The sequence below is a fragment of the Syngnathoides biaculeatus genome, chromosome 10 (assembly GCF_019802595.1).
Source record: "Syngnathoides biaculeatus isolate LvHL_M chromosome 10, ASM1980259v1, whole genome shotgun sequence".
In the NCBI taxonomy this organism is placed as follows: Eukaryota; Metazoa; Chordata; class Actinopteri; order Syngnathiformes; family Syngnathidae; genus Syngnathoides; species Syngnathoides biaculeatus.
In genome coordinates, this window is record NC_084649.1 from 27,001,942 (window position 1) to 27,020,683 (window position 18,742).

The window sequence follows — 18,742 nt, forward strand, 5'->3', positions numbered from 1 at the left end:
ATTCTATTGATTAATACATAATAAATCATGTGGTATTTACACGAGCATTGGAAAGAGCAAGGTGGGGTGTGATTCTCTAGATACAGGAATTAAACTACTTCAAAATCTATTCAGGCTTGGCTCAAGATGCCCGGAACCATCCCTTAGCCCAATGATCAAGAACTTGCCAGTACACAAAAGACAGTCTGGCAAAACCGCGACCGAAAATTTCAATGCGGAGTTTCCATTAAGCGATTGACAAAGTTTAACGTTGCTTTTTTCCTTTTCTTTTCCAAACTACATACCTGGACATCCACCTCTGACGAGGTTGTTTTCAATAAATAAACTTTAAGGTGTATTTTTCCTTTTAAAACTTCATAGCAGTTGCTTCATCATCCTGCAACTCATCTTTGGGAGACATTTTACATTAATCTTTATTGTCATCGCACACTGAACGAGTTTGTTTTGCACCAAAAGCACATCAAATACATACAAAAACCCCCTATAGTTTAGTCTAGCTCTTTTACAAAAGGTCTACGAGAACAATATCGATAAAGAATACAACGACAGCAAAAGTCATTTGGACTCTTGAGCGTCCGCCGATGCCGCCTGGTCCCGCTCGGCCACGCACAGGATTCTGGCCTTGACCTTCTTGTTGGAGGAAATGATGAAGTACGGGCTGAGGAACGCGTAGCAAGAGGAGCAGAACACCCTCATGTCCGCCACCACAGGGGACACCTTGGACTCGGTCAGCATGTAGATCCAGATCACGTTGTCGATGCCGAAGAAGAAGACGTACAGGACCACCAGGGTGACCACCGTTTTGGCCGCCCTGGTCTCGGCCGAACGGGAGCGGTGGATGCCTCTCACCTGGCGGCTGTGGCGGTGGAGAAGGAGCAGGATGTAACCGCTGGAGACCAACATCAGGGCCACGACGGAAAAGTCCCTTCCAGAGACGATGACCCCCTGGATGATGTAGAGCATGTTGTCTCTGAAGTCCATGAGGCAGAAGCCCAGGTTGAGCGTGAAGGCGGGCACGGTGCCGTTGCGCGGCGCCGTGGAATAGAGAAGGGCCGGGACGTAGATGACCATGTTGAGGAACCAGAGCGCGGCGAAGGTGGGCAGGACCAGGGACGGGAGGCAAAACTTCAGCCTGGACAGACGAGGCCCGGGGGCGATGGTCACCGCCTGGAACACGCTGAGCGCGCAGGTGATGCAGATCGACAAGGCCCGGCCGACGCGGTAGCCGTAAAGCACCAACTTGCAGCCCGCGTCGCTCAACAAGTCGCTGAGGCCAAACACCGTCATGGTCTGGGGCACGCAGCGGATCGTCAGGATCATCAGGTTGGCGAAGGCCAGGTGGCACAGGATCGGGTCCACGTTAAGGAGTTTGCCTTCGGTGTAGAGGACGTTGGCGTAGGCCAGCAGCACCACGGCGTTCCCCAAGATGCCCATTGCCGTCTGCAAGAGGAAGGAGACGCCTCGGATGGTCACGCAAAGGTCCATCCCGCAGACGCTGACCGACATGGGCGCCGGTTCGAAACGCACCACGCAAGAACCTCTGGGAAACAATCGCACGACTCCTAAACCATTCTCACCTGAGGAAGGTTCCGGCACGCGGGTTGGTCACTGCTGGAAGCCTGCAATACGACAAGTTATAGCCTCCAAAGTCCTCGGAGATCTAATTTGCTTCGAGTTGCCGCAAAAAACAACACACACACACACACACACACCCCAACTGAAAAAAAAAAAAAAAAAAGGATTCAAGTCGTCTCCGGGGAAAATTGTATCCTGTTACAGGCAGCGGAGGGAATATGTTTGCCATCTTTCTTTTTTTTTTCATCACAATTCTACCTGTTCAAAGGGTGAACAGAAATAGAGGCAGATTTGTGTGTGTGTGGGGGGGGGGGGGCGTCACACTTTTGATGGCATCTTCCTGCCATCTCCAACTCAGTCTCCAAAACATCGAACCTTGGCCGTCCTTCTAATGAGCGTGTCTAACCCGATTCAGCGATTTCTATTTTTCACATTACGCAAGTGTCACCGTCCTCAACGCGACTTCGCGTCCATCTCCTGAAGTGTTCCCTACGCAAGCAAATAAGAGCCACCAGGATTTGAATTTGAAATGTAAAGTCATCACATTCAATATTAACAATTCAACCGGCTACAATTCGCCGTCTGCGCCACCAGGCAGGATTACTTCAGGTCAGAACCGATCTGCCAGCCAGCCAATTGCAGTCATGCTTTCTTCGTCACGTGGCGTCACATACCAAGAAAGCGGAACTGGATTGGGTGGCTGTTTGGTTCTGATCTGAAGTAACCCTGCCTGGTGGCACAGACGGTAAATTTTAGACAGCGAATAGATACTTTTAATGGACGTCACGCTGACCGCGTGTTCACAACGCCATTTTGGACGGCAAGATCGTGTCTACATATCATGGCTAGAAAGAGATAAGTGTACACTGTAATTTTTTTGGCCACGGTTATTGTTTGATCTTTTATCTTGAAAGTCCTTTGACAAACAAACACACTTGTGCTGGGTGAGGAATAAAGAAAGAAGCCACATGTGACACTCGAGAGCAAGTATTGTCTCGTGATTATTAAACTGAGCAAGTGTGGTCACGATTGTGATTGCGTCGACGTCAGTTTATGCCGCTTCAGTCAAGTTTACTCCTGCTGTGGATCCGCGAAAAAGGAAGTGATGTCAGCTATACGTGGACACTGACCGGAGCCAAAGATAAGTTGCTAAAAACTTATTACGAAAAACCCCATATTTGCTAGATATAATTTTCACGAGACGGCGCAAGGTAACTGTGAGTCATGTGAACACTTTGTGACAGAACTCAAGCTGTTGGCGAAAGACTGTAACTACACAAACATCGATGAGATGGTCACGGACCGCATAGTTTTCGCTACCAAGTCACTGAGTGCGCGCGAAAAGTTACACAGCCAGGGGGCGGCGCTTGCGCTCGAAAAAGCAAAGCCCGCTCACACGAGTTAGCAAAAGTGCAGCCAAAGGCTACGGCTAGCGACAGCCACGAGGTTTACGTTATCCACCGCAAACATGGAAAGGAAAGTTTCACTGCGGGTGCTGATAGGCATAATGATGGCCCAAAGACCTCCGTAAAGATATGTAACCGGTGTGGAGGATACCACAGGAAATTAGCTGAACGCCCAGCAAAAGGTAAACAATGCCTGATTCTGTCCTTTCTTATTAGCATCATGAAAAGGCCGCTTATAAGCCAGCCAATATTCACAAAAAGATCACTAAAAAAACAGGAGTTGTATTGTAGTTTTGCCCTCCAGTATGGCGTCGGAAGCAAAAGTCATGTGACCCACGACGTCACGTGAAAAGCATCTATTGTAGCCAGTTGAATTGTTAACATTAAATGTGATCATTTTACATTTCAAATTCCAATCCTGGTGGCACTTATTGACTTCCACATTCCCACAAAAGGTGTTCGCCGCACCCGAAGCTTGCATACGCTTCCGTTTGCCGCCTTGTTCACTGAAGCGGAGGCGAGAGACAATTAGCGCGATTACAACTCATGTTGCAATTCGTCGGGGGACAACCTGTTATTGTTTTCCATTGACGCTTAATCACACTTAACACCGGGAGGTCATTACGTTCCCGTTGCCGATAGTTTGTAATGTGTCCCCCCCCCCCCCCCCCTGACTTTTTTTTTTTTCTTTAAAAGCTTCTTTTCACCCGGGAGAAGCTTGCGTTATTTTTCTGCGCACTTGTTTACATGTTCAGAGAAGTCATTAAAACGGCAAGTTCGAGCACGTCCTTCTCGGGGGACTTCGTCGTGAGCTCAAGTGCAACAGTCGCAATCAAGACTTCTCGATCGATGGAAACGTGGCGCGAAGATGCAAAAGTTTTGCAGAGAATATTCAAAATTAAATCGAGCGCAACAATCCTGCTTTGAACAAACGGCGACCACTCGATCGGCGCTCGTATCAAAGACGTATCAAAAAGTTGTCTTTACATGTTTGATTTCATTTAGCAATATTTGTATTATTGTAGCAATGGTGTAGAACTGCATCACATCACACTGAGAGGAGTTGCTAATATACTACCACATTTTTTTTACACAAGTGTTAGGATTACAACTTTATCCTATTCAAAATGTGGTCATTCTAGCCCCTTTTTTTTTTTTTTTTTTTAAACATTACTCTTATTTTTGTGTTTCAGTGTGGTTTGAATACAAGCTGTGCGCACAAGCCACATACAAGACTGGTTCGGATGCCTCCCATCAATTTTAAGACCCGTTATGGAGTTCACTGTAGCTACTGCGAAGTGTCCAGGACGCTCTTTTGTGTTTTGGGGCTGCTTTTCGACATCTGGCACCGGGCGACGATGCCTTGTCGACAGCCGGCGGTGCTCACGGTTGGATGATTTTTTCAAATCAACCCCTTTTTCAAAATAAAATATAATAAACAAAATAATACTTTGTTGGGAAAACTATGACTTTGTGAAATGTGACTTCACACTCTCACACTGTTTTTATATAACAATTTTTTAAACCCGAAACCACGTTAATTTCTATTAAACAACTTTTTTTTTTTAACTTTTTTCACAACAGTGTATGACTTTTGTTCTCATATCTGTATAACTTTGATCTAAAAAAAAAAATCACATCTGATGCATTTTTTTCCTGCAAATTATGCAACATTTTTCACTGTAGCTGTTTTTTTTTCACCTAAAAAGTTTGACTTTATTCTTGTTAATGGCAGCTTTAACCTGGCAAATTCAAATCTTTTCAGTTAAATGCAAATGCAAATGCGTTTCCTTGGAAATCATTCAACCGTTTTGTGGTTGTGGGGTCTGTGCATTCTGGCTTGTGAACAGCAGGGGGCGATAAGGCACCAGCCATAAAACTTCACTCGTGCAATATACCGGAAAAAAATGACCCTCAATTTTGGAATAAACAACAATGCAGTGTAAGCGTGCTACTTCTTCGTCTTTTTTTTTTTTTTTTAATGAAGTTAATTAATCTTGTCATGACTTTTCTGCGTGCTCCCTGCTTTCTTCTCACACATTGTTTTTTTTTTGGGGGGGGGGGGAAATATATTTAATTGATGGTTTGTGAATAAACGTTTCTTTTCCGTGTGTAAAGCACTTTGTACATAAAATATGCTGCATGAACAAACTTGTATTGTCTAAGTCATCAAAAAGGAATCTCAGACTTTTCCAATCGCTTTGTTTGTTCAGTATCACTGCTGATACTGTACATATGCACACAGTATAAATTTACCACAGTTATTGAGAGATGATACTACAGTACTCACAAGCATACTCGTATACTGCATTCCTTCGTTGCACCTTTAAGGCAACGTTCTTCTTTGTTTCTTTTTATTCAATATGCGTGACGTCTGCACGTGTGCACCCCACTGCCCCCGGAGGCCAAAGCGCGGAGTACATACATACTGCGTCCCTCACAAGCAAGTGGGATTATTCCGTGTACATGTACAAAAAAGAAAACTCAACTTCATCGTAAAGTTGCTTGGAAAACAACAACAACAACAACAACAACAACAACAAATCTACAGCTGGAACAGTAAAATTAGTATGGAATGATGCATAAAACATAAAAGAATTGTTGTATTTTAATGAAATTTATTCCATGTTCAAAATTGTGTTATGAACAATATTTAATGGCAAGAAAACAGATTTATCGGCCAGCACTGTACTCCTACTCGTTCTCCATCTGAAAAAAGTGGCATCTGTGCACCCCCAATTGAGTAATTGGCAGCGGTTTATTAAAGTCAAATCAAAGCTTCTTGGAAAGATGCAAAAATGTCCAAAAATGAGGTTAAAACATGAGAAAAATAATAATAATAATAATACAATTCCATTGATTGCTTGATCTTGCACGTGTTTTGGGACATCTTTAGTTTTGGGGGATGAAATTTTCATTTTTAAAATGAGCGTGAACAACGTAGCGTGGGAGATTGCGCAGTCATCACGTTTGGCTGCAGAATAATAATAAAATGGACGGAAGGGCGGGGGCGACTCTGTGTGTGTGTGTGTGGGGGGGGGGAGGGGGACATGTCGTGTCATGCGTTTGATCTTACGCAATGACATATGACAAAATGTAGAAGGTGAGTATTTTACATAGTCTTGTGGTCTGGCACTTCATTTTGTGCTTGTGCAGAACTGTTAACACACGCACACACATGCACAAAGACACACAGACACGCACGCACACATAAATCACGCATCCCGGCGCAAAAGTTCATCAAAACGAAACCGCCAGCGTCGAAAAATCTGCAGACGACAAGTTCCGTGTGTCTTACTCTTCAAACCACTGAAATCTGATTGGCACAGATTCACAGACTCCGGTGGAATGAAGGATAGAATACACGGATGGCTTCACGGAATTCAACCCCCCCCCACCCCAAAAAAAAAAAAAAAGAGTGGATTCCACTTGGACGAGTCCAGGATCTTGTGGAAAACAGAAATGAGACTTTTTCAACCCTGATCATGAGAGCACTTTTTTTTTTTTTTTTTTTACGACATAGTTTGACGATGGGCTTCAAAAATAAAAACTTACCTGACACACAAGCATCCAAAAACAATTAAGAAAATCAGAAAAGCAAAGGAATAAAGCGTCAGGTGAGTGGTAGGAAGTCTCGGGGGTTGCGGTAAAATCCCAGCGGCCGTCTGTTTACCTGCGCCAGGTGCGGCCTTTTTTGTCCCCCGCTTCCACCAATGACGTGCCGGCAATGGGAGCAAACCCCGCCCCTGATCCTGCCCCTCCTTGGTCACACCCAGGGTGTTACTCATGAACAAATCCCGAGTGTGTGTGTGTGTGTGTGGATTTTGGCATTTCATACTCGCAACATTTGTATTGTGAAATTTGTTGCAGGCTAAACTAAAAAGGACATCGTAAAATTCAGTAAATAGAAGCCATTGGTCGCCAAATTTTTGCTCAGTCTTGCTATGCGAGCGACGTATAGCGGCAGGTGACGCAATTCACTTGGCAACAAGCGGCAGTCAATATTCTTCCCAAAAAAAAAAGAGACTTGGAGCCATTTACTTCCACTCTCAGTTGAAGGTTGCAGTCAAACGAAACATCAAATCAAGAGAATTTCATGTCGCGCATTCGAAACTAACGCATAGCCTCCGCTAGCAAACATGGGAAACAAACTAACAATTAGCATCTACGCAACAAATATCTGAACACAATGGGCGGGGAATATAACAATACTCACAAGTATATATTCTTGCTCCTCTTGAAAGAACGACAACCATATGTCAGTCTTGGCAGGCACACCAGAATGAACAGCACAAAAGTGTGACCCCCCCCCCCAAAAAAATAGTTTAAATTCTATTTAAATGTGCCTTTAGTTCATGTTCAAGTAAATCATTCCATTTTCCTCATGGAAAAGTACATTACAAATATGTTTTGAATGGGGGGAGATGAATTAATGCCATCTCCGTTCATTTCAATGCAGAAAGACGATTTGAGTGTTAAGTGTGATGAAAATGCGAAAGGAAAAGAATTTGTATTTCAAGGAGCGCGTTGACTTTTCGGCGGCTGATTTGCAGCGGGGGCACGTTTTGCGTCCGCGTTCCCTCCGACTGTTGACACGGTCGACGTGTTGCGACTCGCCTGGAATGCGCACGGAGGCAGGAAAACAGCGACTGGGCGGACATGTTGGGCCTTGATGTCCTCACGAAAGAGACACGGATACACAATTTAACCAGCCTGTGTGTGTGTGTGTTAAAAAAAAAATGTACGGCGTGAATGCTCTGCTGATGGCTGTAAAAATAGAAGAAATCTGACGTTCTGTGGTCGAATTTGCGTGACGAAATCAAGCGAGCCAATAATAAACGAGCGCTAAAAGCAAAACGTGTCATCTTCTGCCTGGGCGGGACAACATTCAAGGGGCGTGGCCTTCTTAAATGCTAATTCCATGCTCATGTTCACCTGACAAGTTTGCTTTTATCCACACAAATTAGCAGCTTTTCCCTCATAAATTAACACTAAATTCACACAATAGTTCATCCATCCATTTTCTTAGCCGCGTATCCTCACGAGGGTCACGGGGAGTGCTGGTTATCAGCCAATTGTCTGGAGACAGACAGCTGCAATCACAATCACACCTTGGGGCAATTTAGAGTGTTCAATTAATGTTGTACCTTTTTGGGGTGCGGGAGGAAACCGGAGTCCCCGGAGAAAAGCCACCCGGGCACGGGGAGAACCTGCAAACTCCACACAGCCGGGCCCGTGATCGAACCCGGGGCCTCAGAGCTGTGAGGCCAACCCTTCCCGGCTGCACCACCGTGCCGCCCACGCGCAAATATACCTGATGAAATCTCAGCGCATTTGAAACTCGTTCACCGCCATTCACGGCTCCGGACTTCAGATATCCACGTTAACAGGAAGGAGCGTCAGTGAAAGGCAACAGCGGAAATGTAGCGTCGCCTTTCGACTCCTAGCACGACATAAACAACCGAGCTCATAACAAACGAGCAGTGAAAGCGCAAACTGGTGCACGTGCAAATCAGGTGGCAGGAGGGTGTTGGCGACGGCCATGAAAGTCTTGCCGAAAGGGCGACCGCGAATCGCCGTGCAGCTCCGAGACAGACGCAAAATTACAAACAAAACGGCTGTCGAGGTTGACCGGAGAATTTCACCGGAAAAAGCTGTAAATGCACACGAGGGACGAGTTTACTGGCAGGTGAGAGCGTTTGCGTTGGGGCCAAAATCTCCCCCAGGTGCCGTTTCCTGCCTGACTTCTGACTAAATGCGTGGAATCTTCTTAACGTTTGGATTTCATTTGCTGAGAGACAACTGAAGCAGAGGACACACATCCTGAGAGTGAATTGAAGCTTTCCACCCCACCACACCCTTCTGATCAAAGTCATCAAAGGCCCGATTGTCAGATGTCTTAGCCAAGTCTATTCGGAGTGATTATCCTGTTGTGTGACGACTGTTAAGATTTTTCATTTTCCCTTCACCGATGTGCTACGAAGAGGTTTGGGCTCGGCAACAGCTGCGTTTGCAAACTGCGCGCTTGAGGAAAACTGCAAAGCCAGACGCAATGGGCCTTTCCGCCCTGTCAATCGCGCGTACAATAATAGCCAATCAGATAGCCGCATAGTCTTGACACGCCCCTCTCGCCGTATTGCCCCACAAGCAATGCTGGTTGTCAGTAGCGTGCGCTTGGAAAAGTTCACGTTGCAAAGAAAATGGTCCTCAGATGCGCTTGGGGAACGTGCAATACTAATGAAAGATATCCTGCTAGCTTACACGAGGGAGGGGCCGCTTGATTCATTTTCCAAAGCCTAAAACACAGTTGACCAAGTGTCGACGATGGATTGAGGCTCGAGGAAGAGCGCGCGTACAACTCCATGTGGACAATATCAACAAACGCGAGGCTGTATGTTGGAAGCTAAGTGAGGGAGATGTATCTTTTCCTAGTTTGACTGAATTATCATCAGTGCGGGAGAACAACTTTCCCTTTGTGAACGTATCAGTGACCTGCTGAACGAAGTTTGTCATGTTGTAGGCCAAGGAGTCGGGTTAGTGATACGTAAATGCGGCACGTCGTGCAAGAGAAATGTCTGTTTGCCTATTGTTAAGACAGAGCACTGGGTTCCACTACCACGCAAGTCACTCACTTTTAAAGGCTACAATGATATTACCGGTGATCTTTCCAAGTAAAAAAAGTACTCACCCTGCTTTACATGCGCTGTACCATTCCACCATTTTATCCTGTTGGATTTCAAGCTGTGAAAATGTTTTGCATCGATCGCTAACATTTCTCTGTACCTCTGACATTACTTACGTCCTGCTCCGTCCAAAATCTTAATTCCGTGTACACATCCTTGCGTGAAATAGTTGAGACCTCTCTGTAGAACTCTCTTGGACAAGTCTGACGCATTTGGCAAAAAAAAACATAGCCAAATATTATCTGGAATAGGCGATAGAGGATCGACTTCAAACCTGTTCTGTTCACCCGCCATTTTGGAAGCTTGTGGGACATGGCTAAGGGGGCGGAGCTTAAGGTCGGCATCGGAAAGTTCCGTTAGAAAGCCTGAAGAAGCTGAGCATCATCATATTTTTCCAACTTCAAAACGTATGAAAATACGGTTTTTGTTTTTCGTTGGAAAGCGCCGCTGTGCGTCGGCGTCCTCGCACTCAAGTCGTTGAAAAACTGTACCGACCTTGAATTAGTTCTGTGAGCAACCGTCGCGTCGCAAAATGAACAGAAATGCCATTCAAACACCACAAAAAACAAAAGTTGTTTCTTTTTTTTGTTTAAAAGAAAAAAAGAAATCTACAGTATTGTACTTCATAAAAAAAAAAAAAAAAAAAAGAATCTCCCACTTGCTAGCTTTTGTGTACAACACCGAAACGCAACAAACATTTTTTTCCCCTTTTGGAAAACAACTACAAGAAAATGAGCTTTTCAAGGAACATTTCATTTTTTTTCGGTGCATTTTTTGATTCAGTTGAAACACAACAAAGCTGAGTCGAAGCCGCTTCATATGAGAAAAATGACACAACATGCTAAAAATAAAACAGAGCGGAAACCCGTCTCCGAGTCGTGCCCGTTCCCTTCAGCGACGCGGTGGAATTTTCCACAAGCGCTTCCCTCCGAGCTGCGCCGCGGAATGCGGACAAGACCCGACAAGTCCGCCGAGAGCGGCGTGCGAGCGGCGAGACTGGAAGCGTTGGCGAGCGCGACGGGGACCGGGCCCTTCGTTACCCGCAACTGCAGAGCCAATAGCTGGGAACGGCGACAGAATGTGCTGCTTTGCAGCTCAGTTCGTGGCCAAAATTTGACCAAATATTAAAAGAAAAGAAACAGCGGGAGCCATGGAAAGAGCCGCAGTTGGCCGGCTTTGCCTCAGGGCTACACGCCTTGTAAAAATTATGCAACGCGGGCGTGTGCGAACACAACATCCTCGCATAGTTCATCTTTCGGTGCAAGTGGAGACAGTCAAGTGTTCCAAAAAAAAAAAAAAATGGATTTACACTGCAGGTCCCGGTGCCCAATTGAGATAAATCGCCTGAATCTCATGAAAGGAAAAAAAAAAAAAATCTATATCAGGTTTATTTTCAGTGATGACATCACTTGTTGGTTGCAGTAGCTGAAGTTTGAATGCAAACAAACAACTGCATTTTTTTTTTTTAAAAAACAGTCGTGAGTTGGTTCATTGGCGAGTTAACACCCATTCAAGGCAGAATCTCCCGCGTCACGTTTCCTCATCTCTATTGCATTACTTTAATTTTTCTGTTTCTTGAAAAATGTCAATCTCTTGTAAACGGTCCAAAACAGAACAAACAAAGGAAAAAGTTAGCAGAAGTGTTTTCACAGGCTGCCGACTCGCAGGCAGCGCTCATTAGCAAATGTGGACGAGTGCAACAGAAAACATAACTATGATTTCCAACATTTAATGTCAATAATAATTGGAGATTTTATACAAAACGTCTCCTCCTTTATGAGGTTTTGGCTCTTTTTCTGTGCTCTCCACACCTCGAGACCACCAACAGGCCGCCGGCGGAGCAGCAGGAGGCCAACGTCACGGCGCTGCAGGATTGGTTGGTTTTGAGTTCCATGTTTGATATTTATTAATGCGCAGCACGTTGTTTCAGCACTGCTACAAAGTGCTCTATCAATAAAATGAGTTGCGTTTTTTTTTTTTACGGAATATTAAAAGCCATACAGGTGTATCCATTTTTTTATGCGATATTGGTGGATTTGAGTTGCACAATACAAGTACTGCGCTCTCAATTTGAAATCCGCAGGCGGGGAAAATCATATTGGCTTGTGCTATGGAATTTTTTATTGTTGTGTAAAAGTTATTCATGTTCAATGTATGAAAAAAAAATAAAACTCACAGAAGATAAAAGCTTGGAGACGGATTGACGACATGAAAAATGTCTTTCAAAGAACTGATGGTGTGTCGTGTTCTGACAAAAGACAAGGGTTCCCACACGGCCCACTCCAAGGGAGACAGCGCCGCCTGTTGACGATGAATGGTGTTACAACAGCAGGAGCATAATTACGTCCCAAAACTGAAGGTTATTATGATATGCGACATTTTCAGCAAATCACGAGAGACTTTAAGGAATTATTTGCACATATAGCAACTCACTTGCAGCTCCAGGGATCAAACTATTCATTTAAAAGCCAATTTTCATAATATCGTTTGAAACTGATACAAACCAGTAAAGCTCGGAAAACTAAAGAAAAACCGGCGAAGCGTCGACTTTATGTTTTCGATTTCTAACATTGCGTGCTTGTAATTAGCTGTGAAAATTGTAGCGCAGACCAAAAGTCTCGTGTGTGCGCAAGCAAAAATCACTGAAAATATGTATTGATTGGAGTTGTTTTCCAGGGCGATCGCGAGCTTCTCTGCTCACATTCAGGCCAGATCAGCCGCTCGTTACTCTTGAATGTCGGCACGCTATATCATTATTTTCTGCGCATGAGATTGGAGGTCACAAGCAGCTGCGTTGCAACATTCATTTCTCGTTTCGCCGGACCGCCGACATGTCATCAGCCGTCGCCATTACCGCTTCCATCTGGCCCACCGGTGGGGGGAGACCCTCCCACCTCCCGGCAACCCGCAGCCAGTCGGCGTTCGCTCATTAACGGTAGAAGATGGCGGAGGACGTGAACCCGGAATGGAGGTGAGCCACTTGACCGGGTCGTCCTCCGGGGGTCTTGCCGGATCGTCAGATTGGAGGTCGGCCCCGCCGCGGGGCCCCACAAGTGCGACGGTCAAGACTTTTTTTTTTTTTTTTCCTGTTCGATGAACTCACAGGACAAATCCATGTGGTAGGTTCTGTCGCCATCTTGTAGTCAGGGCAGCAGAGTTTAGGTCTGGATTCCGTTGCATAACGTGTCGAGGGATCAGAAATGTGCTGAGGACGACACGGATTTGCATATCGGACCCGAAGTGGACTGAACCACGACTTCAACTGGGATTTCCTCAGTACTCAGTTGCTTGGGATAAAATACTTGGACCACATGTTCATCTATTATTTCTGATCATAACACATCCCAAGTGGTGCTATATGATGACTTAGTCCGGTTTCTCCTGAACATTTTTTTTTCCCGATTTCGTGTCCATTGTTTCCGTCATGGGTTCAATACTTCCGATCGCGCATCATTTTGAGTGTAGTCGACACCGACTTCGGACTCTGGAGAAGTTGCCAGATTTTCTTCTTTGTATTTTTCCAGCAGTCTGGATGCGCTGCGGCACCACGCTGCCTCTCACAGGTCAGGCTCAGTACTACAACTGTTGACGTAAAAATGAAAACAAAAAATTGTTTACATAAATCACCTTTGTGTGACATTTGCATTCGTTTGATGATCTTAGAGTGGAGAATCAAATAAAAAATTGAGAAGTTGGGCAAAGAAAAGTAGAAACACGTTTGACGATTTTGTCAAGTCTGTCCATAAATATTGTCGATTTTAACAATGGTTAACTGGACCGAACGTGTCAGAAATGGATCAGAGGTCAGCGCTAAAGCGCCAACAGCCGGGACCGGCAACATGAGCCCCTTTCATGCAATGCGTCCGTCCTGAAAAGCACGCTGCCGTTTGCTCGGCCGCGGCTCGGTAAATGGGCCCATCCGTGGCGTCGGCAGCAGCCAAGAAGGTTTGGGCGACCGCCTCGAGGGGAACGGCGCGGTCGGAAGACGGCTTACCGTCGGTCAAGCTTCTCCAGGAAACTAAAAAAACCAAAAACAATTATTTGAAAAATGCGAGGGCCTTTGACATTTATCACACGGGGAGTCGGCAAAGGTCATTCTTGCTTCCTCCTTCCCGCCCCATCCCCTCTGGGCGTGTTATTGGCGCAGCACGGGGGTCCGCGTGGGGGGGTGATGATGTCCGACATTGACAACGTAGGTCAGACGTGCGGTGGAAGCAGCATCTGTCTTCTTTGCGAGCGTTTGTTTGCGCTGAATTTGATTTTATTGCCCCTTCCCCTCCGCTTTCACTCGCTGGCCACATCATTAGGTACACCCGGCAGAAACCTGAGCCAGCACAAGAAATGCATTCAAATTGGAAAAAAAAACATTCCAAGAAACAACAAACGCGAGGAGATTTCGTTCTTCTCCTGGCCAGACAGCACACTTTCCTGCAGTCGACTGATTCATTGTACTATTTAAAGCAGGATGACGATTTCTGCGCGGATCAGTGGAAAGAGAAGAATCGGCGCGACGTCGGGTGCCGCCCGCAACCGCCCCCGGGACTCGACCGCCGCCGAATCACTTTCCATTATCCGTCCCAGCAGTTTCATCAGGGCACCTCTTTGAAAATAAAGCGCAGCGCTAAAACTCACAAAGGCCGCTAATGCCGCCATAATGCATCATTCCGCGCCATAAACACTGCAGCCGGCATCCCCGCCGGAGCGCGACCGCCGCAACGGAATCCTGATACGATTCCCATCAGTCACGAATGACTCAGCGTGCGTCCACGGCAGCGAGCGTGTTCGGGCTTTCCCGACGGTGACGGGGCAATTTACAGCCGGCTGTCATGTGGTTAACGCCTCGAATAAATCTTAAACCCGCCGGCTGTCCTCACTTGAAGATAACAGAAAGCCGCACGCTGTCAAATTTCAGGAGGCATTGTTGCAAAAGTTGACCCACCCCCTCCTAGCCCCCCACCAAATGAAACGTATCACCTTTGAAACAGATCCCAGGTGTCTTAATGACATACTTTCACAAGCCATTTGCCATTTCCCTGAAATGAGAGCGTTTGAAAGGACGGGCCGCGCTTCCAAAGACGCAGCGGCTCCAATATATTACGGCCTATTGTCCTTTTACTGCGACAAATTGTGGCAGTTAAATATTCAGATCGCACGCTCGGCTCGGGCATGCTGGGAAAGGCTCTGGATGGGTAAATGAACCAACGGAGAGGATGAATAAATGAAGAGAGAGGAAGAGCGAGTTAAATTGTCATTTGAGTCGAAACGCTGTCTGGAGGCAAATTCCCGTTTTGCCTTTGAACGCGAGCTTCATTCACCCCCTTACGCATTTGTACCGAGATGGAAATGATTCATTCGTCCAAGTCGAATCCCCGTCGAGCCGCTCGCCGGGTGCTCAATATATCAGGTCGCCCCGGTGGCGGCGAGCCGGGTCACCGTGACACCGAGGGTGGAAGTGGGCGCGGGGTGGCAATTATTTCCCCAGGCGGGAGGCAAACACGGACGCGGATGTTTTCTTATTTGGGCAGTCGCGCGCGTTGGTGCCCATCGGAACATTTTGGAGATTGCTTTGGCGGCGCCGGGCTGTTGATTGCCACGCTGAGTGCGGCTGTCCGTGGTGCTGAACGTGTTTGCGATCCATAATTGTCTCCCGCTGGGAATCTCGACTGAAAAGCAGCACCACGCAATATGTTTGTAAAAAAGTAAACCAGGAAAAACAAATCCCGCCATCCTGCAGGAGGAGAGCGAGCGTCAACTGGGGTATAGCGCGCGTGCACCTACATCATAAAACCACGTGACTTTTCTTTACGTCGCCATATTGCCGGTCAAGCTAAGCATTGCTCAGTGCTAATCGGTCGGAGACGACACAGAAATATGTCTTGTAGCACGACGCCCAGAGTCTTGTCGGATACCGTGAGACATTTAGGAAGTGAAAATAAACGACGGTACGTGGAAAAATGGAATAAACTCAGCGTAGAGGACCCATATTTAAAACCCATTCGTGGGCAGCGTCCCGTTTTTGGGACGTCATGATTTTCACGCATTATATCCTTCAGCATATCAAAATATTGAAGTGTTTTAATCTGAAGCCATAATTTGGTATCAGGGGAGGATAACTCATCGGTCAAAGTTAGCACAGAGTTACTTCCCTTTCCTTCCTGACCCATCATGGCTGCCTCAAGTACACATGGAGCGTTTTCCCGAGTGAAGAAAGGGAGAAAGCTCAGTATGCAACCAAGTTTGTCTTCAAAATGCTAATCCATCAGTATTATTAATGTGTAAGTGTCGTTCTAGAATAAGAATTAATCAATAAACATATCTCTAGTGTGTACCACTTCACACAACTGATAACATACCCGTCCCGCGAGAGGGTACATCTTTTTGGCTCTTTGTTTTATGCGTTAAACGACGAAGAAGTGTTATTTCCTTGATGGTGGCCTGTTGGGAGACTTTTATCTCAATAAGGCAAAAAATTGCCACCCTGTCCATGAATGGGTTCATGCCGAAATCGATGTTTTCGCCGACAAGAAATCGGACTGTTAATTTGCTTCCGCTTGTCTTGGACATCTGGATCTACACGCGTATCTGGTGAGTAAGTTGTCGAGATTTACACGGAAAGGTTTGAAAGCGAAGAAAAGTCTGGACGCATACGAATACTTTGTTGCTGGATCCGTTCTCATCAGGAATAAATCCCACATGGTGACGGTTTTGACGGCTCGTGAACGCGGAAGCGGAAGTCAATGATTAACTGTGATTGGAAAAAAAAAAAAGGGGACGGAGTCATCTCCACGAATGTACACGGAAGCGATTGCGGCCACACTTAACCTCCGTAAAGCTCTGCGACAGACAGTTTTTTTTTTTTTTATTAATCCGCATTGTTCTCAAATTAGCCAATTTGGCATTATAAAATACTTCTTGGTAATTTGAGAGTGAGAAGAATAATTCCTACCTGAAATGAAGTGATCGCTACACAAGCGTGTGTGTATTTTGGTCGGGCACCGTCCATCATGTTTAATTCGCGAAATCCATCAATATTTTCTGGTCTGGTATTCCATAGAATAATCTCTTTGCGTATCTGTCTCGTCTGTTGTGACAACCAACAGCACAGCAGGTCTCGGCTATTGTAAATATTCTCCTCCGGTTCAATGTCGAGCAGCTCTGTTTGACCTGCAATATGGCGCCGTGAAAATGATGACGTCACGTGCACGAGCTCGATAGAGAGAGATTACTCCAGACAGAATTGGGATCTCTTGTATTTCACGAGGTACTCACTTAGCGTCCTGAATCCCGTCCAAGAATTCCGACGCACGCCGCCGTCCAGGAGCTAGCTTCCCTGCGATCCGGGCCGCGCATTAAACTCCCGGGAGCGCCGCGGGAACGATGCGACGATGAAACTGCCGGCGAGAGGCGCCCCGCCGAGATTTAATCAGCGCCGCACGTCGCGGCGAGCCAGCGCTCATCAGAAGCCACTTTTCCGAAAGCTAATTTACCCCACGCAGTCTTTGGCGCCTAACTGCAAATTAAAATAAAATATTTGCCAGTTGTGCGTCTCGTCTCACTCGCTTCACTTGCTCGTACTTTGCCTCGCGCGTGGAGAACATGCACACAGGAAAGCAGTCACTGAGACTTGAACCCAGAACTTCTGAGCTGAGAAGCACAGATGCTAACCACACGCTCACCGTGATGTGTTTTGCGCGACCAAAAGGACCTCGTTCCAGCATCCGCCGCCATCACGTGCAGCGCCAGTCGAGGTTACCCCCCCCCCCCCCGTTGAATATTCACACAGGCACGCTTTCATCCTCTGACGAGAAAATGCCAATTTACAGAAAGCGCGCAAAACGGCTCCCATCCAATAAGCCACATGCAAATGAGCGCCGCAAAAGAAGGTCAAACATATTCAGAGCTTCGCTTGGGAACAAAAAAGGTGAGAATGCGCCGCGGCTTGCACCGTACCGCCTTCGTGCATGACAAAAGGGGGAAATATTAAGGAAAATGGACTTTTTGAATGCTTCTTTATGTGATGGCAATTGTTGTATCTCACGTGTTTAACTCTCATTTTAATTCCGCTCCTTTTCCAATTACTTCAAAAGTGGTGTATGGAAAAAAAAATAAATGAAATGAAGATTACATAAGTTAAATAAAATGATCTGCCTATAAAACAGGAAAAATTGACTTAGTGCCTGTAAAACACCCACAAAACATCAGCGGTAATCCGGTAAAATCTCAAGTGACTTTTTTTATACTAATTACTTGTCCCTTTTCTACCAATCCAGCCTGCAGTTAGCTAGCTAGCTAGCTACGCCTGTACTTCGATTTACAATTGATGTCATTTAAGATACTGTAATCTGTTACAGCGCAAAGCATTATGGGTATACGGGCGTGCCTAGCAGGAAGTACGTGCTCAAATGTCCGTCGTGTAATGTTCAGCCACAGGCTGAACATTAATGAATGAATTAATTTACAGTTGACTTTCCCAGAAGTTGCTCAGGTTTTGTGGACCCATTTTTTAAAAATTGAATTTGATTTGAAAGTAAAATGGGATACGCCAGCCTTCACCTTTGACCCGAACGCTGACAAGCGCCACAGAAAATGGATGCATGCGACGTCACAAAGTGTGGACGCGCCTGCTGCACGCGATGCGATCGTCTCCGCTAATTGACAATTACAATTCGTGCTGCTTTCACCAGTGAAAATACGACCAACATACCTTTGTATGTTTTTTTTTGCTAATTTTACATTTTCACTTTCCATTCTGGCCTGCCACTCGCCTCGTCGCAACGCCCTAACGCTTCCCTGGTAGCTTTGATCACGATAGCCTTTCCCAAAACAGGCTGATTTTAGCCCCCCTGAAAAAATTCTGTAGTTCTTAAACCTTGTGATACTTTGACAGAGGCCTGTCACAGAACACACACACACACACAAAGCAAAAAATGTCTCCTTTGACCAACAACCCAACTGAGGACTCTACAACCAGTAAGTTCAGATGTTAGCAGCAGGAAAACCACCTCAGCGGGAGTCGTTCCCCCCCCCCCCCCCGTCTTTTCCCAGAACAAAGCGAAAGCAACGCACGTACCGATGATT

The 18,742-nt window shown here is 46.0% G+C and overlaps 1 protein-coding gene across 6 annotated transcripts; it reads right to left on the bottom strand.

Moving 5' to 3' along the window:
* Window positions 1–388: 388 nt before the first annotated feature.
* Window positions 389–5,573, bottom strand: LOC133508015 (olfactory receptor class A-like protein 1). Of its 6 annotated transcripts, none has more exons than XM_061833688.1 (4): window positions 5,272–5,573; window positions 1,578–1,619; window positions 1,241–1,440; window positions 389–1,132 (listed from the first exon to the last, which is right to left on the bottom strand). In XM_061833688.1, the coding sequence occupies exons 1-4, from the start codon at window positions 5,290–5,292 to the stop codon at window positions 556–558; spliced, it is 840 nt and encodes a 279-aa protein (XP_061689672.1). In that variant the 5' UTR covers window positions 5,293–5,573; the 3' UTR covers window positions 389–555. The 6 variants fall into 6 exon arrangements, with proteins under 6 accessions (XP_061689672.1, XP_061689673.1, XP_061689674.1 ...); XM_061833689.1 differs by having other exon boundaries at window positions 1,578–1,717; window positions 5,272–5,335; XM_061833690.1 differs by having other exon boundaries at window positions 1,578–1,660; window positions 5,272–5,317.
* Window positions 5,574–18,742: the final 13,169 nt, after the last annotated feature.

Coding starts and splice junctions, on each gene's coding strand:
- LOC133508015 (XM_061833685.1), bottom strand. CDS start 5,292: ATGCAGTATACGAGTATGCTT. Junction 1,620..5,271: donor TGCAGTATACGAGTATGCTT/GTGAGTACTGTA, acceptor GTCGTATTGCAG/GCTTCCAGCAGTGACCAACC. Junction 1,441..1,577: donor CGTGCCGGAACCTTCCTCAG/GTGAGAATGGTT, acceptor TTCCTCTTGCAG/ACGGCAATGGGCATCTTGGG.